The sequence below is a fragment of the Carettochelys insculpta genome, chromosome 12, assembly GCF_033958435.1.
Source record: "Carettochelys insculpta isolate YL-2023 chromosome 12, ASM3395843v1, whole genome shotgun sequence".
Lineage (NCBI taxonomy): Eukaryota > Metazoa > Chordata > Testudines > Carettochelyidae > Carettochelys > Carettochelys insculpta.
Window position 1 is genome coordinate 46,671,734 of NC_134148.1, and position 25,317 is coordinate 46,697,050.

General features: G+C 47.8%; 1 protein-coding gene across 3 annotated transcripts in view; it reads left to right on the top strand.

Moving 5' to 3' along the window:
- Positions 1-25,317, top strand: part of TP53BP1 (tumor protein p53 binding protein 1) — an 81,567-nt gene that overhangs the window by 33,501 nt on the left and 22,749 nt on the right. For 2 of the 3 annotated variants that reach the window (XM_075006955.1, XM_075006957.1), the window contains 6 exons: positions 4,706-4,825; positions 5,487-5,723; positions 6,285-6,342; positions 7,523-7,621; positions 10,941-11,442; positions 19,796-19,948. In XM_075006955.1, the coding sequence (XP_074863056.1) occupies positions 4,706-4,825; positions 5,487-5,723; positions 6,285-6,342; positions 7,523-7,621; positions 10,941-11,442; positions 19,796-19,948 (1,169 nt within the window). The remainder of the gene's footprint in view (positions 1-4,705; positions 4,826-5,486; positions 5,724-6,284; positions 6,343-7,522; positions 7,622-10,940; positions 11,443-19,795; positions 19,949-25,317) is intronic. The other variant, XM_075006956.1, reaches the window with a different exon arrangement.

Consider the following 25,317-nt stretch of genomic DNA (forward strand, 5'->3'; position numbering starts at 1 on the left):
GGAAAATTCTTGGTCAGTTTAAACTCAAAAAGGATGCGTATAAGAAGTGGAAACGTGGACAGTTGACTAAGGAGGAGTATAAATATATGGCTGGAGAATGCTGGGAAGTAATCAGGAAAGCAAAAGCACAATTGGAACTGCAGCTCGCAAGGAATGTGAAGGGTAAGAAGAAGGGTTTCTACAGGCATGTTAACAGTAAGAGCATTATCGGAGAAGGTGTGGGGCAACCTAGTGACAGATGATGTAAGAAAAGCTGAAGTACTCAATGCTTTTTTTTTTTTTTTTTTTTTGCCTCAATCTTCACGGACAAAGACAGTTTCCACATTACAGTGCTAGACAATGCAGTATGGGAAGGTGGAGCGCAGCCATCTGTGGTGAAGGAGCGAGTTATGAGCTATCTAGAAGAACTAGATGTACACAAATCCATGAGTCTGGATTTAATGCACCCAAGGGTGCTGAGCACAGGGAAATATAGTGTGAATATGAGAGAGGCACCAAGCATAAGCAGAGAAATGTTCAGCTGCTTGTGCATAGCTAATTAAGTGAATGACCTGGTTGCGTGCCTTCACCAGGAGAGTTTCTGGCAGAGTGATGTGAGCAGCTCAAGGTGCCTGATTTTGTTCTGTCAGTGAGTGCAACATGTGCCTGTGATCCTCTTCTCTCTGATCCCCTGCCACACAGATCTTAGTATTTCATGCCTGGCTAGTTATATAGGTCTTCATGCAGCTTGCTGGCTTCTGAATTTCATTTTTTTAGGTGCCCAACTCTTCTCGTGCACTGGGGCTACAGGGTACGTCTACACTAGAAGCATCTGTCGACAGAAATTCTGTCAACAAAGTGCATCCACATGCAAAAGCAGATCAACAGAGCAATCCACTCTGTTGACAGAGAGCAGCCAGACTGCCCTGCCCTCCATCGACAGAATGGCTGACCGGAAGCTCTGCAAAACAGGACTGCCTGGTGAATCAGAAGCCCTCTCTGTCAACAGAACTGTCTACACTGCATGTCTGTTGACAGAACTCTGTTGACAGAAGTGTTTGTTCACATTTTCGAGGGATAACGGTGACAAGACAACAGCAGAGTTCTGTTGAGATTCTGTCAACGGAATGCTTTATGGCTACAGTTACGCTGACCCAAACTGCCAGCAGCAACATGCAAATGGGCAGCCTTGAAAATACAAATGGATGTTCACCCGCACATCCACTCACCTTACCACAATGAGTTTTCACTTCTATGTCAATCTAGTAGCATACTTACCAACGCCCTTTCCTAAGCTTCAGACTCACCACTTACAATGTCAGGAGAGTGTTAGCTTCTTACATGGTCATGACTAAATGTTGTAGGCCATCCTTGCAACAGTTTGGCTTAGTCAAGTGTAGGCTCTAGTATAATCGTAAACAATCTCATTATAGATTTCTTCCTGCGTGTGTTTGTGCTACAGCATTGCCAGTGTAACTATGCAAAGCAGAGTGAGAATGCCCTCAGTGAGATCACAAGCATCTTTTATAGCATTTGTAGCTCAAATACTTACACAAGATGTTTGTAGAGCTGCAATGTGGACCTTGCACTCTTTGCGTCTAATTATGCCATATCTCAACAGGCTAAACAATGCCAGATTTGGACATTTTCCTTCAGTCATTTAGGTAGACTCCAGTTTCCACCTCCAGATTAGTACATGATCATTTCACTTCAGGGGACTCAAAATTAGATAAATCACTCATGGGAAAAATGGTTACCAAACTTTTCCTGTAACTTGTTCTTTGAGAGGTGCTGTGCATGTCCATTCCGTGGCTCACCCCTCATTCCCTCTGTTCTGGAGTCTCTGGTAAGAGGAAACAAAGCAGCTTTGGGGACAGCTCTTCCCTTTGTGCAATCTTGCAGCAGTATGAGGACGTGGAAGACTGCCCTCATAGGTACTGCTAAAGGAAAAATCTCAGCTGGCACACGGGTTGTACACATATGCAGTGGAATGAACTGAACATTGGAACACATCTTGGAGATAACAAGTACAGAACTGGTTAGTAACTGTTTTCCTACCAGTTATCCTCACGGGGGTTAAGCAGTCAGTGTGATTGCAGCTAATTGGTGGCTGATCTTTATTTTATGCTGGCATTGTTGAATTAGTCCTTGTCTACACTACAGAATTCTGTCAGTGCAAGTTAGGTTGACATACAGCCACCGTGATAATTAAATTGCTGTTGCCTCCTCATATTATACTGCTTGTGTTGGTGTAGCACATCCACAGTAGCAACTCTTGTACTTACATAGAGAGCAGTGCACTAGTCTGTGGGTAACTATTCCACTGTACATCTGAGCACAGGGTAGTTTGGGAAGGATTACAATGCTTTATGGGGGCAGGTATAGAATCATAAGATTTTTCTCAATTCAGTTATTTCATGGGCATCCTACTAGGTTGCCAGCTGCTTTACAGCTGGCCTGCTAACCTGTGAGCCAGACATCTTTGTCAGAAAGCCTGGATCCTACTGTGTTCAATACTGTCAAGTGTTTATGAACAGAAGGCTATCATAGCTTACGTGGGATGTGATGGCTCTTTACCTTGGGGGATGACTTCAAGGAGCACGTTAACAATGAGCCACAATAACATGTTAATATATTGTGCTGAGTCTGGGATTATTTGCGTCAAGCTAGGAACTGTCTTAATGATGGCTGCGTATAGCTGAACAGTAACATAGTAAATCACTTTTTAAAGTAGCACTCATTATATGATCAGCTGATCTTGTTGAAGTGTGTGTGTGTGTGTGTGTAAGTAAGGGGTCACTCTCCCATCAGTCCCACCTCCCTCCCTAGTTCTTGACAACCTGTGAGGAGTCTGTTTCCCCTGCCCCCAACTGTCTGCCCTGCCTGCTGCTGCTCTAGGGTCAGGGAGAGCAGGATTCCAGATTCATGTTTTGTTTCCCTTAGAGTTCTCCAAGAGTCTCCTCTCCTCACAGATGTGAGAGATTCACTCCTTCCCTTGTAGTCCAGGCAGGCATGCATTTGCTCCTGGGAGCCAGCACACCCATCTAGGCAATAGCAATGTGAGCACTCCAGATCAAGCAGTGTGAAAACTTTACGGGGCTTTGGAATAGGAGGGACACACATCTGTGTAGACAGGTGCAGGGCAGTGGAGTTCAAAACCGTGAGCAGAGGGGGGCATTGCGGGATACTGCCTGGAGGCAGCTTATGGTGAGGTAATGAATGCAGCCTCTGCACTGACAGTTCATCAATCTAACTTCATTTTATTTATTTATGGCAAAACAGGAGAGTTTTGTCAGTGGGAGGAGCACTATAGCATTTACACCACTATTTTGTCATCAAATGCTGCCTTTCACTGACAAAACTGTATAGTGTAGACATGGCCTTAATTAACCACACTTATGTCCCCTCAAAGCATTTTAACTACTTTTTTTATAATTGCTGAGTAAAAGTCAGATATGAAGAACTCTTAGTAATTCAGCAATAACTTGCTTGAATTTATTATGCTCCATTAGCCTTGCTGCACTCAGTTGTGCATTCTCTAAGACAGTTCAGTTTGCAGGAAGGCTTGAGTAGCTTTTCTGAATCGTATTGTGATTTGAACATTAAGGGGGAAAAAAAGCGCCAAATATATTTTATTTGAGAAAAGAGACTTACCTGTCAGAGGATTATCTTGGCATCCCAATCAGCAATATCTTGTCATCAGAGCTCCATTTATTCTGTGACACAGTGAGGTCAGATTCTATGGTAGCAACTTTTTATGCCATGGCAGCCTTAAAGTAGTTGTCATCAAATATGCATCATGTCTGGTATTTCCTCATTCCTAGCAAGTTATGTCTCATAGTTGAAAATCATAAATGATATAAAAGTCATATTTTAACAATATTTTACTCAGTTCATTTCCCTCAGATTTCTCTATCCAGGCAAACTTTTAAAGCTGTGGTCTTAACTCTTTTAAATATTATTCTGTAACTCCTGAGCAATGTGTTTTGGACCCATGTAGCAGGGCAGGCTGCTGTTGTGTAAGTGTAAGAGTTGTAAAGCTTTCTGCAGTTGTACAAAATAGTGCTTTGTCTTCAGGATATTATTTCAAGCTGCTTCTTCTCTCCCACACAGCTTTTCTAATACACTTCAGTCCTAACTTGCATTCCTGCCTTCTCGTCTCTCACCCTTTTTTTCTGTTACAATGCTGAGCACTATAACACTCCTTTCTGTATGTTGTGAAACCATGACCTGAAATAGAAATAATAGCATATATGCATCCTCTAGAACTGGAAGAGACTGTAGGAGGTCATCTAGTGCAGTCCTCTGCCCTCTTGGCAGGACTAAGCACCATCCCTGGCATCTATTTGCTCCAATCCCTAAATGGCCTCCTCAAGGATTGAGCTCACAACCGTGGGTTTAGCAGGCCAGTGCTCAAACCACTGAGAGAAACGTGTATGGCATGAATGTGCCCAAAACTCCCACCAGGATAGTCTTTGTGGATGACAGATTTATAGGGTAGAAAAGCAAGAGGAGTGAAGACCTCAGTGGAGTGGTCAGTTTGAAATCACTGACTACTTTACTGGAGAGTGGTTATCTAATGTCTTCTTCAAATCCTGCACTGGGTGTCCCAGTTCACTGCAGAAGCAAGGGGAACTTTTCCTCATCCTAGTGAACGCCAGCTGTTCTCCACATGCACAGCTACAGCCCTCTTGTGCAGATCACTAATTCTGCTTCTCTCTTTAAGGAACGTTGTTTCATTTCACTTTGCCAAAGGAAGGTGATGTCATTCAGCCCTTAACCAGTGTGACCCCATCTCCTATTGGACAGCTTAAAATGGGACCCAGAAGACACAGCACTCCTATTGGTGAGTTAAGAATAGAATGACCATTTGGAAGCTAATTTGAGTTTTGGTTCAGGACTTGATTATAGCCTTAAACCTAACTTAGGAGCAGGCATTGGCTGGTCCTGTGTGTCTCTCCTTGTCACAATTTCCCATTGGTACTCTGACCCTGGTCACTCACTCATTCAACCAACCATTTTCCGTTGATATGTTGTCTCTGTTACACCCAAGCAGGTGTCCTTGTCTTGTGTCTTTTTTACCATGAGTTTGATATGCAAAGATGCTGTGTCAGTGATAGGCTCCTGATAGTAGGACTCAAAGGCCTCGGAGTCTAATTTCTTCCCTTTTGCTGAGCAAAATCATCTCTCTCTGTATATATTTTTGCCTCATCAGGCAGCATTCTATGTGATGTACAACTTACCAGTTTGACTTCTATAGTGGTGCATATAGTGGATAGTGCAACTAGTTGGCCTTTGGCTAAGATCGTCATCTCTGCTGTAGAACTGAATCTCTCTGAGACATTTTCAGTGGCATCCTGATAGGGACGTCCACTGCTGTGCTGTTTGCCACTCAAGCATATATTTGCACCTCTCGTAAGCACCGCAGAGAGCTGAACCCAGTACCGGAAAGACTGTGCTGGCCACTCGCACACTTGTATTTTCTGCTTTCTTTCTTATCATTTTAGTGGATAGCAGCTGCCCAGATAGAACCATAGTAACCAGCAATGTCACAGCAGAGGGCAGTATTGGGACCAACGATATCACAGTAGAAAGTGCTGTGGCATCAGCAGATGTGTTGGAAGAGTGTGAAAAAGGGGATTCTGGTACAGCTCCTGAGTCTGATGGAAAACTGTGTCTTCGAATGAATCTGGCTACCCCTGTGGATGAGGAGAATGAGGGGAGTCTGCCCTTCAGTCTGGAAAGTAAGGGAATGGTTATCTGAGGAATATGTAGGTTTTATCTCCTTACCCTGGGATACTCCCACCCAATGCCAGTCACTTACCAAAGGTTTGGAATCCACGTAATTTGGCGAGCTGCTGGCTTCCTCTCAGTGGAATTCTTTTTAGCTCCCTTATTCAGTAACTTCTAAGAAAATTAGTGTTTTCTGTAGTTGAGAGGGGAACTGGTATCCAATTGCTATTGTAATGAAGCTGTTGCCCTTTTAGGTGTAGAGAGATGTTCCTAGGGCAGGGAGCTTGGGTTGGATGTTTTAGTGGAGTTGGGGGGCAGCTAGGAGATGGGGTTCCTAGTCGGTTCTCCTGAGAAAAGTATCTGATACTGCTCACCTGCTCAATCTATGTAATATGCTCAAATATTCATAGAGGTTTCAGTGGAAAGCGGAGAGGGCTGGATGAAGGGGAATGGGATAGCTTCATTGCTATCTTTTTTTTCCTGTTGCTCAACCCCTCTAATTGCAGAGCTCATGGGGACATGGAGGGCTGCTGTGGTGTGATGCTAACATGATTCCTCCCCATCTCTTTTAGAGCCAGCAAACAGTGAAAGGAAAAATGGATCCTCTGCTGTTGCTGAGGCTGTTGCCAGGTAACTGATGCTTGTTACTACGCGGAGAGTTGAACACAAAGTTCCTGATAATGAGAGAAATGATCAGCAACTACCAACAGCAGGAAAAATCAATTAAAATGACCCCCACCAGCATATATCTGGCTCAGCTACTGCTTCTTAATCTCTTGGCATCTGCAGTAATGCTTCCAGTGCAAGGCACTTGCTTTGGCTTAGGTGCTCCCACCTGCCATTTTACTTTGGCCTGGGGGCTTCTGCTAACTTCCTGACTTTCTTGGCCCTACAGGGCCCTGATAAGCATGGCGAGAATAAACTGGTAGGCAACCAGGATTTGGTTGTGAGAGATTCAAATAGTGTGGGGCAGGGGGTGAAATCCTGAAGCAAATGCTGTGTAAATAACTTTGCCACAGAATTGTGTGCTGTGTGTGAGCATTGCCATCACGCATTTTTCTGAGAGTGGGGGACCTTTCTAGCTGTGTGCTTAGTTTGACCTTTTAAGTGTGTTGCAAGCTGCCATTGCAGGTATTTTTTTTCCACGTCATGAAAGCTGTATGAGCTCACACTAAGAACAGATGCAAATGATCCAACATTGCAACTAGTGGCAGTGAGGGAGTATTGGACAATGCTGCTGTAAGTTCTCAAAAGCAAGAATAATCCAGACATGTTTATTGCACTGTCTCCAGCAACTGCCAACAAGAAGTCCTGTGGCATGTTATAGACTAACAGATATTTTGGAGCATAAACTTTTGTGGGCAAAGACGCACTTCATCAGATGCATGAGTTGGGGGATTCCAGAGGAGGGTAAATGTATGGGCTTATGAAAAAGAGGGAGTCCCAGTCAAGAGGAGGGCCAGAGTTGACGAGGTCAGTTGAGTCATGGAGGATGTGTCCCGTTATGAGCAGTTAATGTGGAATTGTGAACATCAAGAGAGGAGAAACCGGCAACTGAGTTTCCCCTGGTTGGGAAGGAGAGGCCTGAGACAGGGGAAGTAGGAACTAGCTTTTTACAATTGTTAGTTGTTTATTGACCTTGGAGAGCTCTGATTAACTCCATCTGTTTGCTGATTTATGACACACATTAATCAGTCTAAAGGCTCTTGTTGGTTCTAAAGATTTTACTAATTTCTGCTTTCCAGTGATATTACTTTCCAAGTTCCTATGATTGTGACTTGTGATCTGTGTGTTTAATCTGTACAACTAGCTCACAGAAGCTCACAGAACAGTCTGTGTTCAGTCGTGTCTGTGAAGTCCGTCGAGAAGATGAAGCCTCAGGTCATGATCTTCCTGCTTCTCCATTTAGGTATAAAGCTTTTCATCTTATTCTTGTTTGGCCCTGTAGAGCTCTGTGCTGTGTCACTGTTTCTGGGATTACCTCTAGAGAAAGCGGGGAGATCACTGTGTGCATGTAATCAGTAGTCTGACTGGCAGGTGTGTAGCATGCAGTAACCAAGCTGCTCTCTAGCTTTGAAGATATACCTGAGAGGTGCAGCTGTTGGGGCTGGTCGAGATGCCCACAGCCATAGACAGTGTTGTAGATGTAATCATTCAAGAGCTGTACATACAATATCTATTGCCTCCTTGCCCTTTGCTTATTCTGTCTAAAGTCATCATCTTTTTATATTGTATGTGTTACCATAGTAGCTATTGTTTATTGTTCTTTGTCTCCCCTCCCCCACAACTGCCCTGCTCATATGCTACTGGTTATCACCAATGAAAAATCAAAGTGTTATAGAGGTGCTTACCACTAGGTACTAGACAAAAATACCATCTAACCCTGTAAGCCATTAACACTTAGGACCTTTTGACTCCTGCAGCTTACTTGACCTCTAATTGGGCAGTGAGGTTACTGGGGTGCATACACACATACGGTAGTTTAACATACATTGTATATAGTATTATTAGTCATGTTTTCATATGTTAGTGCCTATGGACCTACCAGGATTGAAGCCCCATAATGCTAGACACTATACAAACACAGCTGTAGGTAGCTCTGCCCAGAGAAGATGAGTCCATCTAGACAAGACAGTCAAAAGGTAGAGGAAATGGGTAAGAGATATTAGCATATGTTGTGCTTGTTTCGCTACCTTTATGTTTGGCAGGGGTATAATGTGGTTTAGCCCAATGGAAATCCATGGAAAGGTAGTGAGATGAAAGGGATAAAGCTGAGGGAAGGAACACATGAGGGTTGGTGTGGAGAAAGGCTGAGGTGGAAAGATGGACAATCATTGCAGGGACAGGTGAAAACTGTAGAAAATATTAGTGCTTGCTCTATTACATCATCTTCCAGTTACGTGTCTGATTGTCAGTAGCTACTGCAGCTACGGTACAGTAAAAAGTGATGTTTCCTGCAGATGGAACAATTGCCAGTAGGTCTGCATCTAGTTGGTATCACATACCTAGAGCAAAACACACTAGTTAATGCTTTTGTGTGTGCTAAGTGTCATCTTTGGCACAGGGGCTACATTTACTTGTGAGATAAATCTGACTTTATTAATACCGATTTTGTAATTCTGGAATGTATAAGTTTGAATTTGACCATCCTCACCTCCCACGTGCTTCATAATGTCAACTCATTGCTGCCACGCTCAAATTGGCAAACATCAACTGTTGCAGTAGTGCATTGTGGGAACTATCCCATAGTTCCCTCATCCCTGTAGCATTCTGGGTATGCTTGCTGGTCTTTGACATCTTCCCACATTTAATTTTCCTCATTTCCCTCTGTGCCAAACAAATGTCCATTTTTCCCATTAAAAGGAAGGAGAAGTAGGAGACCCACACAGACAGCAAAAAAGTTTACAGAAATGTCTTTCTTCTGAAGCTGAATTGTCAATTGGCTGTCCACTGAGTGTCTCCCCTCCCATGATTGCATCTGATCCCTGAAAATAACAGAGACCCCGACTATGTTCTCAAAGTTAAAAGAAAGACGATAGAAAAGTCTAGGAGAAAAGATTTTTGACTTTATTGAAAATAATATCGGGACCCCGAAAAGCTTGAAGAAAGAGAAGACAGGAAAGTTTTTTTCAGAAAAGAGAGTTGCTGATGCGGAGAGTCTTTGGCTTCTGTGCAACGACTGCATTCTCCACTGGCCATCCACTGAGCGTCCCACCTCCCATCGTTGCATGTGATCCCTGAAGATAATACATGGGCCAGGGTTATATTCTAAAGCTAGAAGAAAGAGGGTAGAAAAGTCTAGGAAAAAAGAATTTTTGACTTTCCCCTTCACTACGCAGATAGTGCTAACATGGGCGATGGCAGTGAAATATCATACACGGAACTTATAACACAAATAAGAATCTCAACTAGCCCCCCACCCTCTGTGTTCCTGAGGGGGTCAAAGCATGAAGACATGGCATATATTAGCAAAAAGATTTTAAAACTGAAATATAAAACAAGCAGGGGTGTCTGCAATGGACAGCAAGCTCCCGAAAATATTTTTGGTGGAGTTGGGGCGGGGGGCGCTGTGGTCTGCAGCTGCAGAGCCACTTGGAATGTTGAAGTAGCTGAAGTAGTCTCCCTGACTATCTTAGCTGCAGGAGGAGACTTCTCTCCAGCAGCTGCAAGCCCCAGTGGTCCCACGCTATGGGCACGGGGCGGTTCAATGGGAGGCCAGTTGAGGTGATCCTCCCCAAGTGTGTTAGTCACCAGGGGAGACTCTCCCCCCTGCTCCCCAGCGGCAGCAAGCCCCCAAATATCTTAGCCACCAGGGAAAGCCCCAGATTGTGTGGCACCTGTGGGGAAGGGAAGGGGATTCACGCACAAATGTAAACTGCTGAGAAGAAGTTTCTCAGTATCTTATGCAAGCATGACCCCACAACAGCCTTATTGCCATGTGGTGCAGCAGGGCAGTGTCTGGCTTCAGGCAGTGCAGAAAAAAAATAATAAGTATAGAGACAGACTCACAAACTCCCTGCAGGGGCTATTTGTAATGGGTCAATGCACTGGCAGTGCTAATAGCAAAGAAAGAAAGACATTTCTCAGGCTCTCATAAAAACATAAATCCACAGCCACAGGCTTGCTGCTCCTGCTTTGAAATTCTCAGTTGTCCTGTTACCTAATTAACTGGAGAGCAGCAGCCAGAGCAGAGCACTGAGGGGCATTGTGGGTTACTTATGGGACACCTCTGGAGGCTAATAAATTCGATTTTAAGACATGGCACTTCCGCACCGGCCTTAAATCAAACTTCTGAATTCGAGCTTGATGCTATACTTATCAGGTAACTGCGATATAATCTCAGTACTAGTACTCCCTAAATCGAGCTAATGGTATTTACAGTGAAGATAGTCAAATGGTAATATTGAGCTAACTGCCTTAAATTTGAATTTATCTTGTAGTGTAGATGCAGCCTGGGCGAGTTTACTTTGTGGGTGCTAATATTTCAAAGGAAGAATGGCACTTTGCAGGAACGCTACTGTATTTAGCTACGGAAAGTTTGTAGTAATAGAGTCCTCTGGTTAATCTGTTCCCACTGCATAAAACTAAGTGATATTTATGCAGTTCCAACAGGTTATTAAATGAACATCCAATGAAAAGCCATTGGAAATCCTGCTTGTGTGTGATGGGTGCTTGGTTTCCTCTTGTTGGAACATGTTAATAATGATCTATCTGTGATGGGTTTGCAGGGGGAACCTGTTCAGTTTTCCAAGTACACAAGATGAAGATCTGCATGAAGATCCTGAAGCCTGGCAACAGTGCCAGAAGCACATCCTTTGTGGGGAAATTAAAATTTCTCAGCCTACAGAGCAGGATTCCAAACACCAGCCATCCCAGGCAAAAGGGGGAGAGGTTATGGAAGCTGATATTAAAAGAAATCAGGAAAAGGAAGAAAAGAACACATGGGAAAAGCCGTGTGAGACTCTGGCAGCCCAAGAGAAGGAGAGAGGCCAGCCTATGTGGGCTGGTACCAGCAACAAAGAGGTGCAAACTGCAGGAGGTTCTCTATTGGCCCCAACAGCTGTGTCAGCAGCAACACAGACAATGAAGGAAGTGAGCAGCCAGGTAGAAGTGGGAACAAGCATGGCTGGGCATAGGCCTGGGCAACAAGATGCCAAGGTCCAAACTGAGGAGAGTGGGGAGAAGCTTGTGAATGCCCCTGGAGATGACACTGATCCTCTTCATAGCCAGGTAAGAACAAGAGCTCTGGTTACTTTTATGTGGTTTCAGCCACTTAAGTTCTGAAGCTGTAGTCTTTTGATGCATTAGATATGAAAATAACACTGACATCAGTACTGTGTTCTTGTAGTGGTTTTACTTTGCCTTCTTAGACCTAAATTTTCAATGTACAGTACTATAAATCCTCACTATAATGGTCTAATGGGGTATCCGTTAAAATCAAAAGTCTGTTATATCGGAGGGTTTACTTCAAGGGTTTGCTCCTCCGGCTCCCAGCCACCCATGCTTTGCCCTGAGCGCGATAGCTCTTTAGGCTCCAAGCCTTCCATGCTCAGGGCAGAATGTGGGGTCTACTCTGGCTCTGAGCTGTTGCTGGTGCTGTGTCACTCACCTCCCCATTCCTCCCTGCGGCTGGGATCTCAGCTGCGCGGGGCAGGGGGGAGGGGGCGGGGGGAGCAACACATGGTGGTGGCAGAGCTCCAAGCTGTGGCCAGGGACCCTGTGGCTGCAGTGGTCTCAGCTGCAGCCAGGGACCCTGCGGCTACAGCTGTTCCAGCAGCTACTGCAGCGATCTGAGATGCAGCTAGGGGTCCTGCTGCCAGGGCGGTTCCAGGTGAGGCCAGGGACTCCAGGGCAGCAGTGCCCTCAGAAGCGGCCAGGGACCCTGCTCCCAAGGCACTTCCAGCTGGTCAGGGACCCTGCAGCTGTGGCAGCTCCAGCCATTGCCATGGCAGTTCCAGCCGCGGCAGTCTTGGCTGCAGCTAGGGACCCCATAGCTGCAGCAGTCTCAGATGTGGCCAGGGACCCTGCTGCTGAAGCGATTCTAGCCACAGCGAAGGACCCCGCAGCTGCGGCAGTTTCAACCATGACCAGGGACCCAGCTGTCATGATGGTTCCAGCTGCAGCCAGGGACGCTGTGGCCACAAAATATCCACATAGGCTAAGACATCCTCAGTTGTCTGGGACCTGTGGTCCCACCCCTTTTGGCCCAGTGGCTGATCACCCCTTGGGAGGAGGTTGAGTCCACTGAGGAGTTATGGTCTGTCACACAATTTGCTTACTTTAGAAGTAGACTTCAGACCAAAAAATTTGCCCACCCACTTGTAAGTGTTGTCTAGCTTTTTTTCCTTTCTGATTTGGTGTGGTCAGGACATCTTTCAGGATCCAGTGATTAAGGCGCTCCTCTGGGAGGTAGGAGATGAGACTTCAGATCCCTCCTTTGCATCAGGCAAGAAAGAGTTGAAACCACTTCTCCTACCTCCCAGGTGAGGGCTATAATCTCCTGTCATTCTGTCTCTCTCTCTGGTCTCATGAATATTTAAGTATTTATACAAAGCAGAAAACATTTCAACAGGAGACACTGAGACAGTTTGTCTATTAGTGTGCTCACTTAGGAGGGAGAAGATTTGCATTCAGGTTCCTGCTCTTGAGTGGGTCTCTTGCATCCAAGGCTTGCACCTTTACCACAGGGATAAAGGGTCGAGGGGGTGGATGCTTACTTTATTTTGAGACTATATTTGTTCTGATTTTACTGAAAATAAATTCATCCAATTCTACCAGCCAGTGGTATGAGCAGCAATGAAACTTGATGGAAGTTGCTTCTTCCGGTCCCCCATAAACTGCTGTGCTCTTCAGTGATTTTTCCTCTGTGTGGCCCAATAAGCAGTATCCATAAAGGGAAGACAACTTAATTTACAACTTTGACTTAGAAACACAGTTTGGCAGTTTTAACTTTTAAACAGTTCCTCCCGTTTCTGAACTTTTTCAGCTCATGCCTTACCAGGGTGCTGGAAAACCCCTTATCACAGTTCTTGTAATTATAAGTGGTCTAGGTACATTCTCTATAAGAATTCAAAGTTGTTCCTCCATGGGTCACTCTGAACTGTGGAATGTCTCAGTGTGAGACAATGGAAACTGTAAGCATGGTTGACAGTTCTTTTTGTTCGGAATATCACTAGGTTCAATCACCACTTGTGTTTACTTTGTGTAACAGTTCTATTTTTAAGTTTTTCAACTATTTTGATTTTACAGATTGTACCAGCATCACACTGCAGGGTTTCAAGTACAGCGAGGCGTGTATCTATGATTTGCCAGGTCTCCTAGGCCATTGTGATATCAGACATAACTCAGTCAATCATTATCTTGACAGCTAATTTGCATGCAACAGTTACTTTGGTTTTATGAGGGACACTGGACAACTTATGGATTCTTCTTCGAGTGTCCCCGTGGGTGCTCCACAATAGGTGTCGGGCTTGCCCGGCGCCGCAGATCGGATCTTCCAAGCAGTTTCTGCTGGACCGCGCATGCGCCGGCGCGCGCCGCTCCCTTGCGCGCTCCTGGCCATGTGCGCGATCCGGTCCCCGCCAGTTCCTCTTAACCGCCGTCGGCTGCAGACGGAATCCGAACTAGGCTAAGGCCAAGTAGCGTATTCAATGACTTTAACTGTTTTTCTTTAAAGTTTTTCAAGTACTTAGGCTACTGCAAGTTAGCCGGTTGTTCTTTTTGCAAAAAAAAAAAAAATGCAACAAATAAACTACAAGCGGGACAGCTTCAATCCAGTCCCAGTAACAAGCGCCGGAGGCCAGGAGCATAGGGCCATCAGCCCTCCTGCTGCGGCAGGCCATCGGAAGGGGAAAACAGCACAGAGAAGGTGCTAAGTACCCGTTTAACAACTGAAAGACTCACCAACAATGTCCTCTTCAGGATTTAAAAAATGTGAGTCCTGCCGAGAGGCGATGCCGGCGTCCGATGGGCACAGTCTATGCATAAGGTGCCTTGGGGAGTCCCATGTTGCACAGAAATGCTCCTTCTGTGCTAAATTAACAGCCAGAGCAAGGAGAGACAGGGAGATGCGGCTTAAAATGCTGCTTTTTGATAAGGCCCTCCAGCCAGACATGCCGGAGCGGCCGCAGCAGGAGGGACCCTCCGGGGCCCATAAGAGGAAAGCTGCCTCCCTCACCCCATCAGCGCAAAAACGGAGGAAAGCCTCCCCAGCCCGATCCCTGCCGGCAGCAACAGTGAGCGGGACGGGAGGAGCGAGGAGCCCCCAGCCGCAGCAACAGCTGATCGGCGGCGGCACGGAGAGCCACATGGAAGCAGCTCAGCCTCCGATAATCAGCCAGCCGTCCCGCACTGCAGGCAGGGCGGCGGCTAAACAAGCGCCGGCACCAACCCCCGGGGAACCGGCGGTGCAGAGCGCGCAGGCACGCAGCCTGCAGGCACCGAAGGACACCACACGTGCGGCACCGCCTTCGAGCATGCCTAGCACGGTGCGGACGGGGCGGGGATCCCCTGTGCGTCAGGGGGCGGAGTTACCTCCTCCAGGGAGGGGGAAGGCTGCACACAAGAGGAGGCATTGCAGCCCCTCTCCGGACAGGGCTGTGGAGTTGCTTTCTCACAGCCCTCCGCTTATGTTGCAGACTCCAACCAGAAGGCAGGGGTCCCCCCTAGCCTACCCTGAGCCCCCTTCTCCATTTTTGCAACCAGCCTCACCCTGGCTGGGACCACCTTCACCCTTCCTGGGGTTTGAACCGCTGGACTATTATGCAAAATCGCTCTCTCCAGTGTCTCGACGATCTCCCTCCCCCAGACGCAGAGGGTATGCACCAAGGGAGTGGTCTAGGTCACCTTCCCAAGAACAGTGCCTATACTGCCATGGTCGCCCCTACCACGCGGGGCATAGACACCATCGGCAATCTACTAGGGAAAGATCCCCACAGACGATCTCGTACCCCCGAGGGCAATTGCGACCGGGGACAGAGACTCAACCATCTCAGGGGGGACGGGTTATGGAACCCCGAGATTTTCCCTCGCAAACCTCTAGCGAGAGGGTGTACCATCACCAGCAGGAACCGGAAGGGTCCAGAGAGACGTACCCCAGCGGTTCCTCGCTCTCCTCCCCGGACGAGGCTACGGCCCCAGGGGACGTCCATCCTCCGGACGATCTCAAACAGTTTCAAGAGCTGTTTAAGAGGGTGGCCTTCACGCAAGGCATCCAGACAGCAAAGGTGCAAGAGAAACACCATAAGCTCCTCAAAAATTTGAGACCTCCGGCCTCCTCCAGAGTAGCAATACCGCTTGATGAAGCGATCTTAGAGTCCGCCACTAGGATATGGCAGACCCCTGCGACTATTCCGCCTGTCCAAAAGAGAGCGGATAAGAAATACTTCGTGCCGGCGAAGGGCATGGAGTTCCTGTTCAGCCACCCACAGCCAAATTCCTTGGTGGTGGAGTCGTCGCAACAAAGATCAAAGACATCTCAATTCAAGATGGGGGAACAGACAAAGATGCCAAGAAGCTAGAGCTGTTCGGCAGAAAGGTCTACTCCTCCTCCACTTTAACGTTGCGAATGGCAAATTACGCAGCGCACTTAGCGAACCATAATTTCGACAACTATTCCAGGTTAACCTCCCTCATGGACTCGCTTCCAGAGGACAAAAAGCTGGTGCTCAAGGCCATAGTGCAAGAAGGCTACGCGGCCTCGAGGACGGGAGTTCAGATCGCCCTGGACGTTGCGGACACAGCAGCACGTTCCACAGCAACGGCAGTGGTGATGCGAAGGGAGTCCTGGCTCCAGACTTCGGGTATACCGAGGGATCTGCAGGCGAAGATAGTTGACCTTCCCTTCGACTCGCAGAAGCTGTTTGCTGAATCAACTGACTCGGTCCTTCATTCCAGTAAAGATTCAAGAGCCACACTCAGGACCCTGGGGATTTACACCCCTCCATACACAAAGAAAAGGTACTACCCTCAACAAAGACGGTACCAGTACCAGCAACAGCGCCCCCAGTACCACAGGGGTTACGAGCAAGGGCGACATCAACAGCACCAGCAGTACAGAACTCCCAGGCGACGTTCACAACAGAGCCGTGCGTCCTCGGGGCAGGGCCAAAGGCCACAAGTTTGACATACAGATCCAGGGCTGCGCCATCACTACCATCGCACAAGGTCATCCGAAGCGACTATTCCACCATCGCCTCCGACCAGGAGGCTGGAGGCCCATCTTAGACCTTCGCGGCCTCAACAGGTACCTGCGCAAGCAACGTTTTCGGATGACCACAATCACCTCCATCCTTACAGCACTGGACGATGGAGACTGGTTCGCAGCCCTCGATTTACAAGACGCGTACTTCCCCATAACTATCCATCCGGCTCACCGGCGATTCCTCCGGTTCATGGTAGGCAACGAACACTTCCAATACAAGGTCCTACCATTTGGCCTCTCCTCGGCCCCCAGAGTCTTCACCAAGACCTTGGCAGTGGTGTCAGCCTACCTGCACAGACAGGGGGTATTTATTTTCCCGTATCTGGACGACTGCCTGCTCAAAGGGGCCTCGAAGGGGGAGGTTCTGCGCATGATACGCGTCACAGCAAACACGTTCTCTTCACTCGGCCTGGTTATCAATGTGGCAAAATCAAAAATAGACCCCACACAGGACATAGAGTTCATAGGGGCTCGCATAAACTCGGTTACAGCGAGAGTATATCTACCAGAGGCTCACTTTCGGGCCATCGGTTCTCTCGTGCAGGTCATCACCTTCAGCCCTACGGTGCCGGTCTTGACGTGCTTGCAGCTGCTGGGCCACATGGCAGCGGTGACGTTCGTAGTACAGAACGCCAGGTTACACATGCGCAGCATGCAGCACTGGCTGGTGAGTGTATACAAACCGGCAGTACACACCGTTCACAGGGTGGTGTCGCCCACAGCCGGGGTGCGCAAATCCCTACAATGGTGGGTAAACCCCAGGAACCTGCTAACAGGGGTACCCTTCCACCAGCTGCAAATATCGGTTTTTCTCACTACAGATGCCTCCCTCATAGGGTGGGGAGCGCACGTGGGCGAAGAGGTGACTCAAGGACTGTGGTCACCCACGGAACAGTCACTACACATAAATATACTGGAGCTCAGAGCAGTGTTCAACGCCTGCAGACACTTTCGAGACCACATAAAAGGCAAAGTCGTCGGGATCAGTACAGACAATACCTCCACCATGTTTTATATAAACAGGCAAGGAGGAGCTCGATCCCGTGCCTTATGCGCGGAAGCAATCCACTTATGGAACTGGTGCATCGCCAACAATATAATCTTGAAAGCCTCATACTTGCCGGGTGCGCACAATGTGAAGGCAGACCAGCTGAGCAGGCGTTTTGCACTCACACACGAGTGGCAGATCCGTCCCGATCTGCTACGGCCGATTTTCCACGCATGGGGTTTTCCCCAAGTAGACCTGTTTGCCACTCAGCACAACAAGAAGTGCCTGCGATTCTGCTCCAGGGCAGGACTGGGATGGGGGTCCCTGGGGGACGCGTTCGCGATCCCGTGGAGGGTCCCCCTGCTTTATGCGTTTCCTCCCACAGTGCTGATCCACAAAGTCTTGCAGAAAGCCAGGAGGGAAAGGGCCCGGATGATCCTGATAGTCCCAACGTGGGATCGACAACAATGGTTCCCCCTACTCCTGCGCATGTCGGACCGTCCACCGATGCCTCTTCCGGTGGCGCCGGATCTGCTCACGCAAGCCCAGGGGTCCATAGTGCACCCGCACCCCCAAAGCCTGCGACTGCAAGCGTGGTTAATCCATGGCTCAGCTCCCTAGAGAGCACATGCACAGTGGAAGTACAGCAAGTCCTAGAAAGTAGCAGGAGGACTTCCACCAGGAAGACCTACAAGCAAAAATGGACTCGCTTCACGGCTTGGTGTTCTACCAAACAGCTGGCCCCCCTTTTGGTGCCTATACCTACAATACTAGAGTATTTACTGGACCTCAAGAGAGGAGGACTCTCGCTATCCTCGTTGAAGGTCCACCTTGCCGCCATCTCGGCGTTCAGACATGAGGAGGAAGGGCACAAGGTGTTCGCCCACCCTATGGTTACCAGGTTCCTCAAAGGGTTGGTAAACCTATACGCCCCTCGGAAACCGATTCCACCTTCTTGGAACTTGGACCTGGTGCTTACCACGGTAATGGGACCACCGTTCGAGCCCTTGGCCACGGTTCCCCTCCGCCTCCTTACAATAAAGACGACCTTTCTTCTTGCAATTACGTCAGCTCGTAGGGTGAGCGAGCTCGCGGCAGTCATGGCAACGCCACCCTGCACTGTTTTTTCCAAGGAGGCGGTAACCATACGGCTGCATCCAGCATTTGTTCCCAAAGTTTCTTCTGAGTTTCACATTAACGAACCTATTGTTCTACCCTCGTTTTATCCAAAGCCTCATAACTCCAACGAAGAGGCACGCCTACACCTCCTGGACGTGAGGAGGGCGCTAGCCTTCTACGTAGACAGGACCAAGTCCTTCCGGAAAACGGATAGACTCCTAGTCTCCCTCGCTCCCAAATCGAAAGGAGAAGGCCTCTCCTCGCAGAGAATCTCAAAGCACATTGTATCCTGCATAAAAATGTGCTACGAGCTCAAAAAGACTCCTTTATTGGCCACTCCCAGGGCTCATTCCACTAGGGTGGTGGCGGCATCAACAGCCTTTTTCAAGGGCGTTGCGTTAAAAGATATTTGCAGAGCGGCGACCTGGTCATCCTACGACACCTTCGCCAAACATTACGCCCTTCACAGGGTATTCCAAGAGGATACCCGTCTCTCTGCAGCGGTCCTCTCGGGGACAAGCTGCACATAATCCGATTACCCACCTCCTATCTTGGGTTACTGCTGGGTAGTCACCTATTGTGGAGCACCCACGGGGACACTCGAAGAAGAAAGAAAAGTTACTCACCGTAGTAACGGTGGTTCTTCGAGATGTGTCCCTGTGGGTGCTCCACTACCCGCCCATCCTCCCCGCTTCGGATCTCTGTTAGTGTTTTGCAGGGGCACCCGAGGCGGTTGGTCGAGGAACTGGTGGGGACCGGATCGCACACATGGCCAGGAGCGCGCAAGGGAGCGGCGCGCGCCGGCGCATGCGCGGTCCGGCAGAAACTGCTTGGAAGATCTGATCTGCGGCGCCGGGCAAGCCCGACACCTATTGTGGAGCACCCACGGGGACACATCTCGAAGAACCACCGTTACTACGGTGAGTAACTTTTCTTTACTTGACCTAACTACATCACCTGTGCAACAGGATGGGTTTCCAGCTGTGAGTTTTAAGTAACCAGTTGAATTGAGTTCCTGTTACCTTGAACACTTTAGAGTGAAGGCTTCTGCACAACAATCCTAAAGCAGCCCACACTGAAGAATGTTGTTGAGAAGACTGTGTCTGAAATCATGGTGGAAATTCTTCATTTGATGGTAGTCTGGTATTTAAAACAGTTTGCTTAATATTCTCTCCTGATAACAACATGGTGGTCACAGAATTGCACAACAAAAATATTTTTTTGCAGTGGGATCATTTGCCATCATATTTATTAGTTCATTTTGTTTATTGCAGGGAGAGGAAGAGTTCAACTTGCCCCAGCCACCCCAAGGCCACATCCAGCATCGCCACATACGAACCACCCGTGAAGTGCGCACAGTGGTCACACGTATCATCACAGATGTGTACTATGTAAATGGCGCTGAAGTAGAACGGAAGGTGATGGAGGTAGGTCCAAACTGGAGCGTGAATGTAGTGACCTCTGATGGCTGGATGTTTGATTAAATCCAAATGAACAGGAAGCTTGGCTGCTGGTATTTGTGTGGACACAGGAAACAGCAGAGTTCAGTTAACAGACTGTCATGTTCTGGACTGGATCTTTGCTCACTCCTGTCAGATATCAACATCTTCCATTAAGAATCACAGTATTAAAATAAAAGCTGCTTGCTTGTGTTGATGCCACATTTCTTGTGTGGTAGTGATTATCATACAATGCTGAACCTGTTCTTTCTCTCCTTCGTTCAAGTAGGCCAGCAATGGACAGGTGCTGGAAGGTGCCACATTTGCTTTTTGCAGAATATGATAGTTTACGAGCCTAAGAAAAACCTCACTAGGCCAGACCAATGGTCCATATAATCCAATATCCTGTCTGCTGAGAGTCACCAACACTAAGTGCTTCAGAGGGAATGAACAAAACAGGGCAATTATTTAGTACAGGTTGCACCTCCCAAAACCAGCACTCTCTGATCCAGCAACATCCCTCATTCAGTAGGACCAGGGATGCTCCAGGATCAGAGAGACTGAGCAAGAGGGCAGGCCACAGCTGGCAGAAGAGCCAGCATTCACTCCAGCAGCCAGAGGAGTCAGTGTCCCCCCCAGCAGCCCCAGGGCATGCTTGGGCCAGAGGATCCAGTAGGGGCCTGCAGCAGCTGTACAAGTAGCCCAGTGGGGGGAGAGGGAAGCCGGGTACTTGGATGCCAGTGCAGAGGATCTCCTGGGTCCAGCAAATTGTCTTGCTTGGACTGGCCAGACTCCTACCATGCTGAACCAGGGAGGGTGCAAGTTCTAATCCATCCCCTTTCTTCTGCTCCCAGTTTCTTGCAGTCAGAGGCTAAGAACACTCAGAGTATGGGATTATGTCCTTGATCATCTTGGCTAATAGCCATTCAGGGATCTATCCTCCAGCAGCATACTTAATTATTTTTTGAACCCAGTTGTAGTTTTGGCCTTCACAACATTCAGGTTTTCTTGACTTGTCTTAAACCCTTGTACTGCAAGTGGAGCATAGGTCTCCTCCACTTCACTCCTCCTCGAGACCAAACTTCTAGCTGACTCCAGGAGCACCCTGATTGTTGTCCTTCAGTCTCAGTAGATCTTTTCCATGTTGTCCAAGGTATCCTCTTTTGCGTTTTCCTTGTGGGTTCCGCATGAGAGCTTGATGGTTTTCTGAGAGTGTGGCCCAGCCATACCCACTTTCTTCTCTTGCTTTGAGCGTCAAGTGGTTCTTGTCCTGCTCTGTTCCAAAGCTCCTCATTTTGTGAAGAAGTCTTGCCATTTGATGTGAAGGATGTACGTCAGGCATCTGTCTATGAATATCTGTAGCTTGTGATATGAAGACTTCTTAGTACACCAAGTCTTGCATCCATACAGGAACGCTCTCTTCACATTTGTGTTGAAGATCTGCAGTTTTGTCTTCGCAGATATTATTTGTGAATGCCATATGAGACAAACAGCAACGAAGGGTCCTGTGGCACCTTATAGACTAACAGAAAAGTTTTGAGCATGAGCTTTTGTGAGCACAGACTCACTTCATGAGATGCGGACAAAGAGTCTTGAATGCAGCTGTTGCTTTCCCTGTCTTGTCATTGATAGTTCAGGGCTTCAGAGAGGTAAAAATTCCCACAGGAAAAGGCAATCTCTTTGGTAGTTTAACAAAACTCTATAACTTCATGCTGCACTTATAATAATTTTGGCAGTAGTTAAATCGCGCTGCAATAAGGTGGGTGCATAACTGGCTGGCTAATCGCACCCAGAGAGTAGTTGTTAATGGTGCTCAATCCAGCTGGAAAAGCATAACAAGTGGGGTTCCGCAGGGGTCTGTTTTGGGACCAGTTCTGTTCAATATCTTCATTAATGATTTGGATATTGGCATAGAAAGTACGCTTATTAAGTTTGCAGATGATACCAAGCTGGGAGGGGTTGAAACTACTTTGGAGGATAGGGTGATAATTCAGAATGATCTAGATAAATTAGAGAAATGGTCTGAAGTAAACAGGATGAAGTTTAATAAAGATAAATGTAAGGTGCTGCACTTAGGAAGGAATAATCTGTTTCACACATACACAATGGGAAAAGACTGTCTAGGAAGGAGTACAGCAGAAAGGGACCTAGGGGTTCTAGTAGATCACAAGTTAAATATGAGTCAACAGTGTGATGCTGTTGCAAAAAAAGCAAACATGATTCTGGGATGCATTAGCAGGTGTGTCGTGAACAAGACACGAGAAATCATTCTACCGCTCTACTCTGCACTGGTTAGACCTCAGCTGGAATATTGTGTCCAGTTCTGGGCACCCCAATTCAAGAAAGATGTGGAGAAATTAGAGAAGGTCCAGAGAAGAGCAACTAGAATGATAAAAGGTCTGGAGAACATGACTTATGAAGAAAGGCTGAAAGAATTGGGCTTGTTTAGCTTGGAAAAAAGAAGATTGAGGGGGGACATGATAGCGGTTTTCAGATATCTTAAAGGGTGTCATAAGGAGGAGGGAGAAAACTTGTTCTTCTTGGCCTCTGAGGAGAGAACAAGAGGCAATGGACTTAAACTGCAGCAAGGGAAGTTTAGGTTGGACATTAGGAAAAAGTTCCTAACTGTCAGGGTGGTCAAGTACTGGAATAAGTTGCCAAGGGAGGTTGTGGAATCTCCCTCGCTGGAGATATTTAAGAACAGATTAGATAGATGTCTATCAGGGATGGTGTAGATAGTGGTCGGTCCTGCTGTCGGGGCAGGGGACTGGAGTCGATGGCCTCTCGAGGCCCCTTCCGGTCCTAGTGTTCTATGATTTTATGATTCTCCTCTGGGAGACTGAGAAATCGATAAAAACTACTTCGATCACTTTGACAGAGCAGTTGACTTCAGAGGAGTTTCCATTCCAAACCCTAATACCCTATCGGATGAGTCTCAAAAACTTCCCTTGGGGTATTGAAACACTGTATGCTTTCAAGCTAAGATCCATGTTCTTATATTTTACAAAATGAGTTGAAGCGTTGTAGAGCTATATGGGCCCTATATAAATGAGATTAATTACTGCTGCTGCTGCGTGAACATGCACCTACATTAAGAAATAGTGTGCTTTTTTGGTATTCAAACAATGGGCAGGCAGTGTTCCCTTTAAGCTGTGTGCCTATGCAGCCTTTCAGCAGTCCAAGGTATCACTCACTTGATTATTACAGCCGCATGGGGCCAGCAGCCTGCCAAAGAGGGCTTTGTGTTCAGGGTTTGCCTGAGTCCAACCTGACCCTGCTGAGAACCAGATTGGCTGATGGAGGTGACTGGAAACCAGACAAGCACCAGCATTTGGAGAGGGTGGTGGGACCCGAGCTGCAGGGAGGCAGTTGGAGGAGCAGCTGAGTCAGGTGATTTCTCCAGAGCAGGGTTGCCCCTTGTCCCTCCTGCTCCAGTGTTAAATGCAGCTGCCACTGGTCCTGTTTCTCCTGTCCATCCATTCTTCCCCCCCAAGCCATCCAGGCATGTTTTTCTGTCCTGTCTCCTGGAGCGGGGCTGAAGATGCGGGGAGCTGATGTTGAGATGTCCTTCTACCTGCGTACACCAAATCTGTGCTGCTGCCTCTCTGAGTCCAGAGCTGCTGGCAGCTGCTTCTGTCTGTACAAGTCTTCAGGCCCCAGACCCCAAGTGCTTTCTTATAGAGATAGCATGCTCATCCAATCAGACAGAGGCACATGCACGCTCCCCTCAAAGCATACATCATCAGGGCTCCCTGCATGCAGGTCACTTTCCCTGATTAGGCTGTGCTGTGAGGTGAGCGTCTGCACTTGTTAACTATAACTATCCCTTCTTTTAATATTCTTCTTCTTCTTCCATACCTAGAGTAACTTTTTAAAAATATACATTATAATCTAGGTATTTTGTTTCTAATGGTGGCAACCATCTGCACATAGCTTGAAATTTGGTGCACATAATAAAACTCATTTTGTGCATGGATGGACAAATTTAAAGGGAACATTGCCAGCAGGTTAGATTTAGACCCTCTTCTTGCGGAGTGTGAAGAACTGTCTAAAGAATGCTAGTTTGGAAAGTCATTGACTGAAAATGAAGATGTCCAAATGGTGAGTTAGTGCTTGGCAAACTGGGGTGTGAAATCTGCAGAGAACTAGTGTGCCATGAACTAACTGGCTGCATGGTGGGTGCATAAGTGGTTGGAAAACTGATGCCAGAGTAATTACAAGTTGTTCACAGTCATGCTGGAATGGCATATTAAGTGGTGCCCTGCATGGATCAGTTCTGTCCCTGGTTCTGTTCAATATCTTCATTAGTTATTTAGGTCAGTCGTGAGGAAACTTTTTGTACTGGGCCCCACTTTTTGTTCCTGCAATTAGCAGTGCCCCCCTCCCTCCCCGCAAGTTGCTGGAAGGGAGCAGAGATCTCCCGGAAGTGATGCACCATGATCAGAGTGGTGGTGGTGGCGAGAGGCAGCAGAGGCTAGAGGAGCCAGCAGAGGCTGTGGGGGAAGAGGAGCTAACTGTACTGCTTCCCTTTATGAATTGTCATGCCTCCCTACTTTGTGTACCCCTGCATTAGGATGTTACGGGCATCACATTAAGCAGGGCTAGCATTGCAGGCAAGTCTCCTCGGAGAGGCAGCACACTGCCTAATCGAAGTATAGGGTGAACACATGCTCCTGCCTTTTGTAGTGAAGGAACTGGCCTGGGTCCCTCATACAGTCCCCCAGGTACAACTGGGGCTCAACCCCTGCCCCCACTGACTGAGTCTCTATACACCCCTTCAAGACTCCCCTGCATGCCCAGTACTTGCACCTGCACTCCCTGGCATCTCCTCATGGAGCATCAAGAGAAGCCTGGGCAAAGTTGGCTGCAAAGTTCAAGGTTCTTTCCCCAGGCTGGCAGGGAGCAGGACAGGGCAAGGCAGGAGCAGAATAGTCCAGCTCACTTATCCATGGCTCTCTCCTCCCTCACTCTTCCAGAGCGAGTCGAGGGCTACTCAGCATCAGCTTTCTTGTTTCCCCAGCAGTATGGTATGGCTGCAGGCAGCAAGCTCAGGTTCCCCATGGAGCAGCAGCTGGAGCTGCGCACATGTGGCTGGCTGTATCTGTTTGCCTGCAGCTGTCCCAGGAAGGAGGGGGCAGGGCTGGACAGGCAAAAGGAGCAGAAGAGACTGGAGGCCATGGAGGAGGGGGTGGCAGATTGCTTTGCGCTACCCCTTTTGAAATTTTGCACCCCCTGCTTTAGGTGATGAGAGCACTTATAAAAGTTGGTGGGTGTTACCAAGGTGAGAGGGGTTGCAATGCTTTTGTGGATAGGATTAAAATTCCAAATGATCTGGCCAAACTGGAGAAATGGTCTGA